The 16,830-nt window shown below is 43.8% G+C and overlaps 1 protein-coding gene across 2 annotated transcripts in view; it reads left to right on the top strand.

Annotated features, from left to right (window-relative positions):
* LOC135546149 (echinoderm microtubule-associated protein-like 1) overlaps positions 1–16,395 on the top strand; it is a 36,723-nt gene extending 20,328 nt beyond the window's left edge. For both annotated transcript variants that reach the window (XM_064974336.1, XM_064974335.1), the window contains 18 exons: positions 966–988; positions 3,621–3,750; positions 4,213–4,362; positions 5,191–5,260; positions 5,572–5,682; positions 7,382–7,477; positions 7,714–7,848; positions 7,978–8,077; positions 8,266–8,420; positions 12,483–12,608; positions 12,825–12,956; positions 14,151–14,218; positions 14,422–14,510; positions 14,677–14,774; positions 14,884–14,971; positions 15,067–15,162; positions 15,551–15,681; positions 15,903–16,395. In XM_064974336.1, coding sequence (XP_064830408.1) covers positions 966–988; positions 3,621–3,750; positions 4,213–4,362; positions 5,191–5,260; positions 5,572–5,682; positions 7,382–7,477; positions 7,714–7,848; positions 7,978–8,077; positions 8,266–8,420; positions 12,483–12,608; positions 12,825–12,956; positions 14,151–14,218; positions 14,422–14,510; positions 14,677–14,774; positions 14,884–14,971; positions 15,067–15,162; positions 15,551–15,681; positions 15,903–16,028 — 1,924 coding nt within the window. In that variant the 3' untranslated portion in view covers positions 16,029–16,395. The remainder of the gene's footprint in view (positions 1–965; positions 989–3,620; positions 3,751–4,212; positions 4,363–5,190; positions 5,261–5,571; positions 5,683–7,381; positions 7,478–7,713; positions 7,849–7,977; positions 8,078–8,265; positions 8,421–12,482; positions 12,609–12,824; positions 12,957–14,150; positions 14,219–14,421; positions 14,511–14,676; positions 14,775–14,883; positions 14,972–15,066; positions 15,163–15,550; positions 15,682–15,902) is intronic.
* The last annotated feature ends 435 nt before the right edge of the window (positions 16,396–16,830 follow it).

Genomic DNA, 16,830 nt, shown 5'->3' with positions numbered 1-16,830 from the left:
CTGTCTACTTATGTTCTCAGTCTGTCGACCGAAATTGGTCCGTGGTGTGTGTGTGTGCCTTGCGAGTATCCAAACTTTTTTTTTTTATTGTCCCAAATGTACTACAATACATTTTCAGTTTGAATAGCAAGAATGAATAAAGCAAGCTGTCAAAGAACAATCTTCAGTAGTATTGTAATTGTACCCACAGTCTCCCACCAAACTGAATAACCTACTGCGCTATACTTTCAGAGGGTTAAGATGGCCTTCATGGCTATTTCATGCAATTCATGTTCCCTACGAACTGAGAGGGATTGTTTCTCCTCGAGTCACTCTTATCTTACTTATCATCACTCCTGTGACTGTGTTGCCATGGTACTCTCAAACTGACCTACCTCTGCAATCTGTCTGTGGCCTTGACAGAAACTCATTACTTTTCAGCTGTTGTCGGGTAGTGCTGGAGAGGCCACTCTATAGGATATTGACTGTCGCGTTGTCTCTGTCATTCTCTCTTGCTCTTTATTTCATTCTCTACCACTGTACCACTCTCTCTCGCAATAACTCTCCTTATTTTTCCATTTCTCGGCATGGCACCAGTTGTATTTACAGCTACCCCTATCTCATCATTGATACAGTATTTTCCCTTCCGTATTGTGTTTGCGTCTGTGAATACTGTATGTTACATGTGTATGTTGTCTATATGCGCTACAGTATGAACTACTGCTTTTAATCTTGCAGCACTATTTGGATAATGCTAAACGTGCATAAATGGGCGTAAATGGGCTCTACTGTAATTCTACTGTAGATAAAATAAAAAAAAATTGAATGTAGGCGGTCAGGAATAAAGCATGAGGTCACTGAATAATTTAGTCCATTGCAGCAGGAGTTGAACTGCGTCTCAGAAACGTCAACTGCTCACTCAGTGTCTTAACAGTCACCAGTCATACACTGATATCTGTACTCTTTTCTCTTTTTTTCTGTTTCAGCAAAGACTGCGCTGTCAATGCAGGTACGTCTTACACACACGTGTGTGTGTGTGTGTGTGTGTGTGTGTGTGTGTGATTCCTTTACCATACTCGGCACCCTTTTATACCTCAGTTTGACTAAAGAATGCAGTGTACAGATAATTAATTAAACAAATGCAAACAAAAACATTTCCCGGCACTGAGCATTTTTATGTAACCTAGGCAGTTAATAACAAATTCTTATTTACAACAACAGCCTAGGAGGGTTAACTGCCTTGTTCAGGGGCAGAACAGTATTCGCAGATTTTTACCTTGTCAGCTCGGGGATTTGATCTAGCAACCTTTCGGTTACAGGCCCAACGCTCTAACCACTAGGCTACCTGCCGCCCCATAACAAATAAGCATTTCCGAGGTTACTACACGGAAATCCATGAAACACGAGCACTGAAGTAAAGAATGAACATGCCCAATAAACAACAACCAATAGCCTGTCTGTTATTGTTGGGGGCTGTATTCATTTTTAACAAGCCAATTAACTGCATTTTCCCTTGTCCTCTGAGTGCTTGGGTAAATGATTAGGGACCGCAGAGCTGCATGGTCAGAGCCAGAGAGCACAGCACACCGCTCCATTATTGAGCTCAGTTGACTCGCCGCAGCACTATAATGCAAACCATAACCGCAATTAGTTTTTAAATGATGTCATGTCCGCCAAGAGAGACGGTATTATGGGGTACCCTGAGTAATTGTAGTGCCTCAAATAAAAAAAAATCTGCAAAGCTTCAGAACAGTTTGAAATGACATACACTAAAGCTATATGCGGTGCATTCGGAAAGTAATCAGACCACTTGACTTTTTCCACGTTTTGTTACGTTAAAGCCTTATTTTAAAATGGATTAAATTAATGTTAAAATAAATGTTGTCCCTCATCAATCTACACACAATACCTCAAAATAACAAAGCAAAAACAGGTTTTTAGAAATGTTAGTATACATAAGTACTTAAGTATTCAGGCCCTTTGCAATGAGACTTGAATTTGAGCTCAGGTGCATTCTGTTTCCATTGATGAACAGATGTTTCTACAACTATTGGAGTCCACCTATGGTAAATTCAATTGATTGGACATGATTTGGAAAGGCACAAACCTGTCTATATAAGGTCCCACAGTTGACAGTGCATGTCAGCGCAAAAACCAAGCCATGGGGGCGAAGGAATTGTCCGTAGAGCTCCAACACAGGATTGTGTGGAGGCACAGATCTGGGGAAGGGTACCAAAAAATGTCTGCAGCATTGAAGGTCCCCAAGAACACAGTGGTCTCCATCATTCTAAAATGGAAGTAGTTTGGAACCACCAACACTCTTCCTAGAGCTGTCCGCCTGGCCAAACTGAGCAATCGGGGAGAAGGGACTTGGCCAGGGAGGTGACAGAGCTCCAGAGTTCCTCTGTGGAGATGGGGGAACCTTCCAGAAGGACAACAATCTCTGCAGCTCTCCACCATTCAAGCCTTTATGGTGGTGGCCACATGGAAGCCACTCCTCAGTAAAGGCACATGACAGCCAGCTTGGAGTTTGCCAAAAGGCACTCAGACCATGAGAAACAAGATTTTCTGGTCTGATGAAACCAAGATTGAACTCTTTGGCCTGAATTCCAAGCATCACTTCTGGAGGCAACCTGGCACCATCCCTACGGTGAAGCATGGTGGTGGCAGTATTATGCTGTGGGGATGTTTTCAGTGGCAGTGACTGGGAGACTAGTCAGGATCGAGGGAAAGATGAACAGAGCAAAGTACAGCGAGATCCTTGATGAAAACATGCTCAAGAGCGCTCAGGACCTCAGACTGGGGTGAATGGCTCTGAGCACACAGCCAAGACAAAGCAGGAGTGGCTTTGGGACAAGTCTCTGAATGTCCTTGATTGGCCTATCCAGAGCCCGGAATGGAACCCGATCGAACATCTCTGGAGAGACCAGACACTCACCATCTAACCTGATAGAGCTTGAGAGTATCTGTAGATAAGATTGGGGGAAACTTCCCAAATACAGGTGTGCCAGGCTTGTAGTGTCATACCTAAGAAGTCTCAAGTCTGTATTTGTTGCCAAAGGTGCTTCAACAAAGTACTAAATAAAGGGTCTGAAATACTTTTTAATTTGTAAAGCATTTGCAACAATTTCGCTTTGTCATGTATTGTGTGTGTTTGTGTGTGTGTAAAATTGATGAGTGGGGGAAAAAAATATTTAATCCATTTTGAATAAGGCTGTGATGTAACTAATAAAATAATAATAAGTCAGTTATGAACAAATTCTTATTTACATTGACAGCCTAGGAACAGTGGGTTAACTGCCTTGTTCAGGGAAAGAACAACAGATTTTTACCTTGTCAGCTCAGGGCCCAACACTCTAACCACTAGGCTACCTGCCGCCCATAACAAAACGTGGAAAAGGTTAAGGGGTCTGAATAGTTTCCGAATTCACTGTATTTTGCCTCAGTGATTTCAATGCACAAATCCTGCCTCTTACATGGGTGGGGGAACAGAATTTATTTGAGTGCTTATGTTCAGAAGGCTGTTACATTTCACTACCTACCGCTTGCAAGGAACGGTATAGAATGTTTCACCACAAAAACATTTTTTTTTTTAAATCCCTCCCCTTTATGTTCTTATCTCGCCCCCTCTCCTGTGTCAGAGGATGGCTATGTGAGGATGTTCCTGAGGGCTCGGCCAGTCACCATGCACATGCCTGACCAGAAGAGGGACAGCTACAGCCTGGACCACAAGGGGGCGCTGCCTGAGCGCAAGCTCAAACTGCAGTGGGTGTATCCTTCTGTCACTGACAAACAAAGAGTAATGTTGCTAGGCATACAGGGGTGTATTCACTAGGAACTAAACGGAACAAAACAGGAAGGGACCTACCTGAATGTTTCCAATATAAACTTGTTTTTGTTGCACATTTTCAGTTTGCTAGGGTTGGATGAATGATTACACCCCAGATGAACCAGGGAATGCTTGGTTTGGGACAATGGCTATAGAAGTATAATGCACATTTTGAGAAAGTGTTGCATTACTGACGTCACACAAGAATATAAGACCACTTTACTATTTTGTATAGTTGATCACTTGTGTTTATGAGTTTATGGCCCCTGGAGAGTAACATCTTTGGTTTGTATTGTACTTACCTCCCATAAGTTCTGAGATAGCATCAGCCTCCTACTGTTCAACACTATGGTTGTTCAGACAGGATTACTGTTGTGGTCCTTATTAAACCCTCGGTTGTCCAGGTATGGGTACAGGGGCAGAGACTGCCGGTCCAACCTCTACCTGCTCCCCACAGGGGAGATAGTCTACTTCAATGCCTCCGTGGTGGTGCTCTACAATGTAGAGGAACAGCAGCAGAGACATTACCTGGGCCACAACGACGATGTCAAATGGTAAGGCTAGTTAGTGTGCTTGGTTCAGCATCTCCCACTAGCATAACCTTTGGTTGACCGGCGCAAGCACACAACTTTTCTTCAGGAAATGTACCCTTTTTCTTCTTAGCCTTAGCTTCCACTGCAGAGGGTGATGCCGCAATGCACGTGATAGGCTTCGCAAAAGGGCAAGAGGTTTCATTTGGCATAAATTTAGCTGAACGTGATTGCTCACTGTATGCCATTCACAGTGTCACCTGATTATCATCAGCTGTCATTTGATTGAAACCGAGGCAAGGTAGATTTGCATTTTCCAAGGCTTACTGTGCAAAGAGAACTTCCTTAAATGACACATTGATTCAGGACAAACTAACTCTATTTAAATCAGGTCCTGTTTGAGGCAGTGTCTCCTGTGCAAACAAAGGTTGGGCTGTATATGGTAATATCCTACTTGCACAGGATCATTGTCATACATGTTGGGCTACAGCCAACTCTTGACCAGCTTTTTCATTTATATTGTAGACTAATGTTTTCAGTGTGGCTATAATAATGTAGAATTTACCTTCAAAATGTGCAAATGCGTTCATGAAAGTTTATGTAACATCACAACACTTACTTCTTCAAGGGCCTTTGTACCAGTGTCTTTGTGGTAGGGCCCCATTATTTTCCTTTTTGAAGTATTATTAACCGTTAATAATGAAGGGCTGAATAAATGAGTTGACGTAGACCCCATTACAAGCCATTGAGTACAGAGACTGGAAAACAAACAAGAAGTCCCCAGAGGACAAGTGGGAAAGGTTAGCGTAGCCTTATGGCCACATCACTGTGACTGTTCTGTCTTCCCGACAGCTTAGGCATCCATCCAGACATGGTCACCATAGCCACTGGACAAGTCGCTGGAACCTCCAAAGATGGCAAGGTACATTTTTAAAATCAACATTTTCTTCTATTCTGAAGGAATGACCTCTGCTGGGAATCGTAATTGTGGTTCACAGTAGTATGTACATGACTGCGGTGTTTTCAGTTTCTCTCTCTCAGACGCACTCTTTCTCTCTCTTTCCTTAATTACATTATCAGCTGTTAGAGGGCAAGGTACATTTTAAAATCAACACATTCTGAAGTAATGACCTGTTATGTCCTCTTATGGCCATCTTATATATTTCACTGTAATACATGACAGCACTGTATCCAATTTCTTTCTCTCACACCCACTCTCTCTCTCTCTCTCAGCTGTTGCCTCCTCATGTGCGTGTGTGGGATTCGGTCAGTCTCAATACCCTGCATGTCATTGGGATGGGCGTGTTTGACCGGGCGGTCACCTGTGTGGCCTTCTCCAAGTCGGTAAGCGCTCCACAACGTGATTACAGATCTAACTTTGAGAAAGTCATTCATAGTCATTTATTATTACTTTGAAAGCATGTTCCATGACAATAGGCAGCATACTATGCATTCAGACCCTTTGACCTCTTCCTCATTTTGTTACGTTACAGCCTTATTCTAAAATGGATTCAATCGTTTTTTCCACATCAATCTACACAATCTACATCTAACCCGCAATGACAAAGAAAAAACAGGTCATTAGAAATGTTTGCACATTTAAAATAACTGAAATGTCACATTTATATAAGTATTCAGACCCTTTACTCAATACTTTGTTGAAGAGCCTTTGGCACCGATTACAGCCTTGAGTCTTCTTGGGTATGACGCTACAAGCTACGCTACATTCTTCTCTGCAGATCCTCTCAAGCTCTGTCAGGTTGGATGTGGTGTGTCGCTGCACAGCTATTTTCAGGTCTCTCCAGAGATGTTCAAGCCTGGGCTCTGGCTGGGTCACTCAAGGACATTCAGAGACTTGTCCCGAAGCCACTCCTGCGTGCTTAGGGTTGTTGTCCTGTTGGAAGGTGAACCGTCGCCTCTGTCTAAGGTCCTGAGCACTGGAGCAGGTTTTCATCAAGGATCTCTCTGTACTTTTCTCTGTTCATCTTTCCCTCGATCCTGACTAGTCTCCCAGTCCCTGAAAAACATCCCCACTGCATGATGCTGCCACCACCATGCCTTGCCGTAGTGATCGTGCCAGGTTTCCTCCAGACGTGACACTTGGCATTAAGGCCAAATAATTCAACCTTGGTTTCATCAGACCAGAGAATCTTGTTTCCCATGGTCAGAGACTTCAGGTGGGCTGTCGTGCTTTTTACTGAGGAGTGGCTTTCGTCTGGCCACTCTACCATAAAGGCCTGATTGGTGAAGTGCTGCAGAGAAAGTTATCCTTCTGGAAGGTTCTCCCATCTCCACAGAGGAACTCTGGAGCTCTTTCAGATTGACCATTGGGTTCTTGGTCACCTCCCTGACCAAGGCCTTTCTTCCCCGATTGCTCAGTTTGGCCGGGCGGCCAGCTCTAGGAAGAGTCTTGGTGGTTCCCAACTACTTCCATTTAAGAATGATGGTGGCCACTGTATTCCTGGGGACCTTCAATGCGGCAGACATTTTTTGGTACCCTTCCCCAGATCTGTGCCTCGACACAATCCTGTCTCGGAGCTCTACGGACAATTCCTTCGACCTCATGGCTTGGTTTTTGCTCTGACGTGCACTGTCAACTGTGGGACCTTATATGGACCGGTATGTGCCTTTCCAAATCATGTCCAATCAATTGAATTTAACACAGGTGGACTCCAATCAAGTTGTCGAAATATCTCAAGAATAATCAATGGAAACAGGATGCACCTGAGCTTAATTTTGAGTCTCATAGCAAATGGTCTGAATACTTATGTGAATGTGATATTTTTGTTTTTAATAAATCTGCACACATTTCTAAAAACCTGTTTTCACTTTGTCATTGTGGGGTATTGAGGGGAAAAAATCCATTTTAGAATAAGGGTGTAAAATAACAATGTGGAAAAAGTCAAGGGGTCTGAATACTATTCAAATGCACCTTTTTATATGTTAAATATCAATACATTGTCTGAAACAAATAGAGCTATTTATTTACATGATATATATAAATATAGAGAGAGATCTCTGACAAATTCCTGTGCTTCAACAGAATGGTGGTGCTCATCTCTGTGCCGTCGATGACGCCAATGACCACATCCTGTCTGTGTGGAACTGGCAGAAGGAGAAGCAGCTGGCGGATGTGAAGGTGATGAATCCTCACAGACTATACTACAGTATGCATGAGGGGAGCTGCTTTCCTTGGTATTGCATGGTGTATCACTGCAATAATGACTAGTCTTGATTGATCGCTTATCATAAAGAAAGAAAAGTGAAGGCGTCAGCAGTGTAGGCTTGGGTATGAGTAAGTGTTGTCGTCTGTGGTGCGGTCAGTCACCATTGTCTGCAAGTTCAGGGGTCGAATTCTCCTCTCATCCCCTTCAGTGCTCCAATGACTCAGTGCTGGCCGCAGCCTTTCACCCCATGGACGCCAACCTGATCGTCACCTGTGGGAAGTCCCACTTGAACCTCTGGACCATGGACGGGAACACTCTCACCAAGCGCCAGGGGCTGTTTGAGGTATGTCGATGACCGAAATACAACTGTTAACTTCTGCCTCCTGTTACAACTGATAACCGTAAAAAAAATATATTGTGTACACAAAGTACTTATTTAATTATAACAGAACTGTTAAACCGTTCCTCCCAGAAAAACGAGAAGCCCAAGTACGTGCTGTGTGTGGCCTTTGCTGAGAACGGAGACACCATCACAGGAGACTCCAGTGGGAACATCTTCGTCTGGGCCAAAGGTCTGTTTGAAGACAATCGCCTTATCAGCCTCCATATTTCAGTGCTCTGCAATCAGTCATTCAATTCACACATCCATTTCTTTACTTTCATGAAAGCAATTTATTAAGAATAAAGTACCAATCGCACAAGTCCACCTCAAACGTCCCTCCTTGAAACATATTATTTGACAGCTGTTTTTGATTGACAGGTGGGAACCGGATCAGCCAGGTGGTGGCAAGGGCCCATGAGGGCGGGATCTTTTCCTTGTGTGTGCTGAAGGACGGTACACTGGTGTCCGGTGGAGGGAAGGACCGCAGGATGGTGCTCTGGGACCACAACTATAACAAGCAGAGTGAGATGGAGGTGAGAGAGGAGGGTGTGGGTGACTCTGAAGGATGAGTAAATCTTCTGCAGATAAGGACATGCTGTACTCTATATGAGCCAAAATCCAGACTGCTGCTGAGGTCATTACTTCCCTTGACTTTTTCCTTAGCACAGGACGGTTAGAAAGACCAAGTGTTTGTTAACTAAACGCAGCAAAAAAGAAACGTCCCTTTTTCAGGACCCTGTCTTTCAAAGATACAGTGCCTTGCGAAAGTATTCGGCCCCCTTGAACTTTGCGACCTTTTGCCACATTTCAGGCTTCAAACATAAAGATATAAAACTGTATTTTTTTGTGAAGAATCAACAACAAGTGGGACACAATCATGAAGTGGAACGACATTTATTGGATATTTCAAACTTTTTTAACAAATCAAAAACTGAAAAAATGGGTGTGCAAAATTATTCAGCCCCTTTACTTTCAGTGCAGCAAACTCTCTCCAGAAGTTCAGTGAGGATCTCAATGTTGACCTAAATGACTAAATGACTAATGATGATAAATACAATCCACCTGTGTGTAATCAAGTCTCCGTATAAATGCACCTGCACTGTGATAGTCTCAGAGGTCCGTTAAAAGCGCAGAGAGCATCATGAAGAACAAGGAACACACCAGGTAGGTCCGAGATACTGTTGTGAAGAAGTTTAAAGCCGGATTTGGATACAAAAAGATTTCCCAAGCTTTAAACATCCCAAGGAGCACTGTGCAAGCGATAATATTGAAATGGAAGGAGTATCAGATCACTGCAAATCTACCAAGACCTGGCCGTCCCTCAACTTTCAGCTCATACAAGGAGAAGACTGATCAGAGATGCAGCCAAGAGGCCCATGATCACTCTGGATGAACTGCAGAGATCTACAGCTGAGGTGGGAGACTCTGTCCATAGGACAACAATCAGTCGTATATTGCACAAATCTGGCCTTTATGGAAGAGTGGCAAGAAGAAAGCCATTTCTTAAAGATATCCATAAAAAGTGTTGTTTAAAGTTTGCCACAAGCCACCTGGGAGACACACCAAACATGTGGAAGAAAGTGCTCTGGTCAGATGAAACCAAAATTGAACTTTTTGGCAACAATGCAAAACGTTATGTTTGGCGTAAAAGCAACACAGCTCATCACCCTGAACACACCATACCCACTGTCAAACATGGTGGTGGCAGCATCATGGTTTGGGCCTGCTTTTCTTCAGCAGGGACAGGGAAGATGGTTAAAATTGATGGGAAGATGGATGGAGCCAAATACAGGACCATTCTGGAAGAAAACCTGATGGAGTCTGCAAAAGACCTGTGACTGGGACGGAGATTTGTCTTCCAACAAGACAATGATCCAAAACATAAAGCAAAATCTACAATGGAATGGTTCAAAAATAAACATATCCAGGTGTTAGAATGGCCAAGTCAAAGTCCAGACCTGAATCCAATCGAGAATCTGTGGAAAGAACTGAAAACTGCTGTTCACAAATGCTCTCCATCCAACCTCACTGAGCTCGAGCTGTTTTGCAAGGAGGAATGGGAAAAAAAATTCAGTCTCTCGATGTGCAAAACTGAGAGACATACCCCAAGCGACGTACAGCTGTAATCGCAGCAAAAGGTGGCGCTACAAAGTATTAACTTAAGGGGGCTGAATAATTTTGCACGCCCAATTTTTCAGTTTTTGATTTGTTAAAAAAGTTTGAAATATCCAATAAATGTTGTTCCACTTCATGATTGTGTCCCACTTGTTGTTGATTCTTCACAAAAAAATCTTTATGTATGAAGCCTGACATGTGGCAAAAGGTCGCAAAGTTCAAGGGGGCCGAATACTTTCGCAAGGCACTGTAATTTGTAAAAATCCAAATAACTTCACAGAACTTCAGGGTTTAAACACTGTTTCCCATGCTTGTTCAATGAAACATAAACAATTAATGAACATACACCTGTGGAACGGTCGTTAAGAGACAAGCAGCTTACAGACGGTAGGCAATTAAGAACATCACACCTGCGGGACAGGTACAGGATGGCAACAACTGCCCGAGTTACACCAGGAACACACAATCCCTCCAATAGTGCTCAGACTGTCCGACATAGGCTGGACTGAGGGCTTGTAGGTCTGTTGTAAGGCAGGTTCTCACCAGACATCACCAGCAACAACGTCGCCTATGGGCACAAACCCACCGTCGCTGGACCAGACAGGACTGGCAAAAAGTGCTCTTCACTGACGAGTCGCGGTTTTGTCTCACCAGGGGTGATGGTTGGATTTGCGTATATCATTGAAGGAATGAGCGTTACACTGAGGCCTGTACTCTGGAGCGGGATCGATTTTGGAGGTGGAGGGTCCGTCATGATCTGGGGCGGTGTGTCACAGCATCATTAGACTGAGCTTGTTGTCATTGCAGACAATCTCAACGCTGTGCGTTATAGGGAAGACATCCTCCTCCCTCATGTGGTACCCTTCCTGCAGGCTCATCCTGACATGACTCTCCAGCATGACAATGCCACCAGCCATACTGCTCGTTCTGTGTGTGATTTCCTGCAAGACAGGAATGTCAGTGTTCTGCCATAGCCAGCGAAGAGCCCGGATCTCAATCCCATTGAGCACGTCTGGGACCTGTTGGACCCCCCCCCCCCGGAAATGTCTGGGAACTTGCAGGTGCCTTGTTGGAAGAGTGGGGTAACCTCTCACAGCAAGAACTGGCAAATCTGGTGCAGTCCATGAGGAGGAGATGCACTGCAGTACTTAATGCATCTGGTGGTCACACCAGATACTGACTGTTACTTTTGATTTTGACTCCCCCCTTTGTTCAGGGACATGTTATACCATACTGTTAGTCACATATCTGTGGAACTTGTTCAGTTTGTCTGTTGTTGAATCTTGTCATGTTCATACAAATATTTACATTACATTTGCTGAAAATAAACGCAGTTGACAGTGAGTACTTTTCTTTTCTTTTTTTTGCTGAGATTATATACACTACTGTTCAAAGGTTTGGGGTCACATTAGAAATGTCCTTGTTTTTTATTTTTATTTTGTTTAAATTGTCCATTTAATATAACATCAAATTGATCAGAAATACAGTGTAGACATTGTTAATGTTGTAAATGATTATTGTAGTTGGAAACGGCAGATTTATTTTTATGAAATATCTACATAGGCGTACAGCAACCATTACTCCTGTGTTCCAATGGCACGTTGTGTTAGCCAATCCAAGTTTATCATTTTAAAAGGCTAACTGATCATTAGAAAACCCTTTTACAATTATGTTAGCACAGCTAAAAACTGTACTTCTGATTGAAGAAGCATTAAAACTGGCCTTCTTTAGACTAGTTGAATATCTGGAGCATCAGCATTTTGTGGGTTCGATTACAGGCTCAAAATGGCCAGAAACAAGGAACTTTCTTCTGAAACTCTTCAGTCTATTCTTCCTCTGAGAAATGAAGGCTATTCCGTGTGAGAAATTGCCAAGAAACTGAAGATCTCGCACAACGCTGTGTACTACTCCCTTCACAGAACAGCGCAAACTGGCGCTAACCAGAATAGAAAGAGGAGTGGGAGGCCCCGGTGCACAACTGAGCAAGAGGACAAGTACATTAGTGTCTGTTTCTCAAACTAGACGCCTCACAAGTCCACAACTGGCAGCTTCATTAAATAGTACCCGCAAAACACCAGTCTCAACATCAACAGTGATGAGGCGACCCTGGGATGCTGGCCTTCTAGGCAGAGTTGCTCTGTCCAGTGTCTGTGTTCTTTTGCCCATCTTAATCTTTTATTTTTATTGGCCAGTCTGCGATGTGGCTTTTTCTTTGCAACTCTGCCTAGAAGACCCAGCATCCCGGAGTCACTTCTTCACTGCTTGACATTGAGACTGGTGTTTGGCGGGTATTATTTAATGAAGCTGCCAGTTGAGGACTTCTGAGTCGTCTGTTCAAAAACAAGAACATTTCTAAGTGACCCCAAACTTTAGAGCGGTAGGTAGTGTCTGTGTCCTTTGGGTAGTCGTAATGCAACTTGAGAATGACCGATGAGATGTATAGTTTTATGCTCGTTGCTGTCGTGTGTCCTCTCTCTCAGGTGCCTGAGGCGTTTGGGCCAGTGAGAGCCGTGACTGAGGGGAAGCAGGGGGAGCTGTTAGTGGGGACCACCAAGAACACCGTCCTTACAGGCTCTTTCCCTGAAACACTCAACCCTATAGTACAGGTACACAACCTCTCAATTTCCACTGTAACTAGTTATTTCCTACGCTTCAGTAGGAAGTATATATCTGTTTTTACCTGTTTTATAACCCCCATATTCCTCTTCTCTCCCTTCCTCTCTTACCGTTCTTCCTCATCGGTCTCCATTTTGCTTTTTCTGCACACGCAATACCCTTTCTCTATCATCTCACCTTTCTTGCCTCCTCTCTTAATCTCTCAGGGTCACACAGATGAGCTGTGGGGTCTGGACATCCATCCTTCCATGGAGCAGTTTGTGACTTGTGGCCAGGACAAGCAGGTCCACCTATGGGACACCAACTCCCATCAGCCTCTCTGGAGCAAGACCATCGAGGTTCTCAATCTTCCGACTCTTCTCTGTAGCTAGTCTCTTTTGAATATACACCAGCTTCCAGAAGAGTTGTAGTTTGACGTAGTTGGTTCTGCTGTAATGACAAAGGCACCTGAAACAACATCTAGCTGTTTAGTGTATTTACATCAGTCCATAGTAAGTTTCCTGACTTCAAATCAAATCACATTTTATTTATCACCATACACCGTACAGAACGGCATTAGATGGTATAGAGAACAGTATATACATGAGATGAGTAATGTAGGGTATGTAAACATTATATTAAGTGGCATTGTTTAAAGTGGCTAGTGATACATTTTTACATCAATTTTTCCATTATTAAAGTGGCTGGAGTTGAGTCAGTATGTTGGCAGCAGCCACTCAATGTTAGTGATGTCTGTTTAACAGTCTGATGGCCTAGAGATAGAAGCTGTTTTTCAGTCTCTCAGTTAGTTCCTGCTTTGATGCACCTGTACTGACCTCTCCTTCTGGATGATAGCGGGGTGAACAGGCAGTGGCTCGGGTGGTTGTTGTCCTTGATGATCTTTATGGCCTTCATGTGACATCGGGTGGTGTAGGTGTCCTGGAGGGCAGGTAGTTTCCCCCCGGTGGTGCGTTGTGCAGACCTCACTACCCTCTGGAGAGCCTTTACGGTTGTGGGTGGAGCAGTTGCCGTACCAGGCTGTGATACAGCCCGACAGGATGCTCTCGATTGTGCATCTGTTTGATTGCTTTTGGTGACAAGCCAAATTTCTTCAGCCTCCTGAGGTTGAAGAGGCGCTGCTGTGCCTTCTTCACCACGCTGTCTGTGTGTGTGGACCAATTCAGTTTGTCCGTGATGTGTACGCCGAGGAACTTAAAACTTACTACCCTCTCCACTACTGTTCCATCGATGTGGATAGGGGGGTGCTCCCACCGCTGTTTCCTGAAGTCCACGATCATCTCCTTTTGTTTTGTTGACGTTGAGTGTGAGGTTATTTTCCTGACACCACACTCCGAGGGCCCTCACCTCCTCCCTGTAGGCCGTCTCATTGTTGTTGGTAATCAAGTCTACCGCTGTAGTGTTGTCTGCAAACTTGATGATTGAGTTGGAGTTGGCCACGCAGTCGTGGGTGAACAGGGAGTACAGGAGTGTCATGTATGTGATGGTGCACCATGCAGTCCTGCTGATCCTCCATGTCTCCCTCTGTTCCCCAGGACCCAGGGCGTTGTGCAGGGTTCCACCCCAGTGGAGCTGTGCTGGCAGTGGGGACCATGACAGGAAGGTACTGTACATCCTCAGACCCTCACATATTGGCTTACCAATCATCTCTTATTGGACAATGAAACGCTAACGGCACATGTCCCCAATTCGTTTAGACAGGATGAATGATTTGGTATGGAATTTGAGTACATGGTGTCATTCCCCTGATACTATCAAATGGTCTCACTTACAGTATACTTCCTCATCCTGTCTGTGTGTCTGTAGGTGGTTGGTGCTGGACGCTGACACCCGAGACCTGGTGTTCATGCACACTGATGGCAATGAGATAATCTCTAATATCAAGTACTCCCCAGGTACTGTACAAGACAACGTCATTTACAATATCATACTGTGTATCCCAACTTAAATATACACATTGTTAATGGCTCCAATAAGTCTGAACAAAACAGTACAGGATTATACAGTATTCTTATCCTCCACCTCCTACATCCATTAAAAAAATAACTCTTCTGCTCTTAGACGGCAACTTCCTAGCCGTAGGTTCCCATGACAACTTTGTTTACATTTATGCCGTGATGGAGAATGGCAAGAAGTACAGCCGCGTGGGGAAATGCACTGTAAGTAAGAAAGACAATCCCTTTTATGGAAAATTAAATCCTTCTATTTTCTGAACTATTACACTAACATTTTTGGGATTTGAAAAAAAAAAACTTTTTTCCTCCATAGGGTCACTCCAGTTTTGTCACCCATCTGGATTGGTCCGTCAACAGCCAATACATCGTAACCAACTCAGGAGACTATGAGATCCTATTCTGTGAGCCTCTTTTGTCCAAACGGATAACTCTGTCTACAACTGTAGTCTATGTTGTGTTGTGGTACATTCAAGCTCGTCTTCTGTTTGTGGTAAAGGGGAAGCTTCAAGCGGCAAACATGTGACGAGCATGGACCTAGTTCGTAATGTGGAGTGGGCAACCTCCACTTGTGTTCTAGGCTTCAGCGTCTTTGGTGAGTTACCACTTCCTGTTTGGGGTAATGATGGCAAAACCAGACTGTAGCTTTATAAATCCAAGAAACAAAACGTATTTGCTTCAACTGTAACTCACTGAGTTTTTTAGTCAGTTCAGGTCACTCTAGCAATTGCAGATTGTGACAGCAGTCCAACCACTTTAAAATGGAGCTGTTAGTCTTTGCAGTTGTATCAAGTGGAGTCTCTTGTTTCCTGCCTCTGAGCTGGTTTGGTTCGCAAAGTAAACAGTCTACCCACCTTTTGCGGAAGTATGCATTGAAAGTATAGGAACTTAAGCATGACTTTTTTCACCGTGACCAGTGGGAACAAACAAAAAAAGTTTACCCACCTATTTTGTTTTACTGCTATATCACTGGTTCTATCTAGGCGTTTGGCCTGACGGTGCTGACGGCACGGACATCAACGCCGTGTGCAGGTCACATGACTCCTCCCTGCTGGCCTCTGCTGACGACTTTGGCAAAGTGCACTTGTTCTCCAACCCCTGCTCCCAGCCAAGGGTACGCTTGTCATCATTTACGCCTTATACGTTGTATTTGAGTGTTTTCTCATCCACTTAAGTTAACCTGTTTGCATCTAAACATATGTAAGTTAATCATACAGGGGGAAACCCTTCCAATAAATCAATGTTTTTTTTAATGAAGTGGAAGTAAGGATCTTTCTAATGAATTGTTAACCTTTTGTGTCCGTCTCCCTTCTCCCTCCTTGTCACGACATGCAGGCCCCAAGCCATACCTATGGTGGCCACAGCAGCCATGTGACCAACGTTGCCTTTCTCCACGACGACAGTCACCTGATCTCCACCGGAGGAAATGACACCAGCATCCTCCAGTGGGTGGTCACCTAGACAACCCTGCGGCATTAGTCTCCACCGTCGCCTCCTGCCCACCAGAGGGCAGCAATGCTGTGCCTATAAAAACACCCACCTTTAACCCTCTCCTCTCTGCACATATGTTTGATGGTACTGTCCTGAAGTGCCACTAGGTGGGGCACTGACTTCAGAGAATAAGCATGTTGAGACTATTTTAAGGCTATTTAAACACAGTTGTAGCTGCTATTTATGTTGCAAAGGTCTATAGAGGTATATCTGAGTGGCTGTGGTATTCTAATATTAACTGTATTGTGGTGGTGTGGCACCTAGCACTTAATACATATTTAGGAGTAAGCTTAAGCTGTGCTTTGCCTTAGTTTTGTTAATAAAGTTTCTAACCCAATCATGTTTGAATACTCTCTGATACTGTATTTAAAGAGCTATTTACCAGAGGCAGTGATTCAAATGGTGTACAGCGACTTTAAAAGGTAGCGCTAAAATAATGATGTTGAATGTAATGTACAGTGCCTTGCGATAGTATTCGGCCCCCTTGAACTTTGCGACCTTTTGCCACATTTCAGGCTTCAAACATAAAGATATAAAACTGTATTTTTTTGTGAAGAATCAACAACAAGTGGGACACAATCATGAAGTGGAACGACATTTATTGGATATTTCAAACTTTTTTAACAAATCAAAAACTGAAAAATTGGGCGTGCAAAATTATTCAGCCCCTTTACTTTCAGTGCAGCAAACTCTCTCCAGAAGTTCAGTGAGGATCTCTGAATGATCCAATGTTGACCAAAATGACTAATGATGATAAATACAATCCACCTGT

This window comes from Oncorhynchus masou, chromosome 9 (assembly GCF_036934945.1).
Source record: "Oncorhynchus masou masou isolate Uvic2021 chromosome 9, UVic_Omas_1.1, whole genome shotgun sequence".
NCBI classification, from domain to species: Eukaryota; Metazoa; Chordata; class Actinopteri; order Salmoniformes; family Salmonidae; genus Oncorhynchus; species Oncorhynchus masou.
Note: the sequence above shows the minus strand (reverse complement) of the source record. Positions and strands in the feature narration are given on the sequence as shown.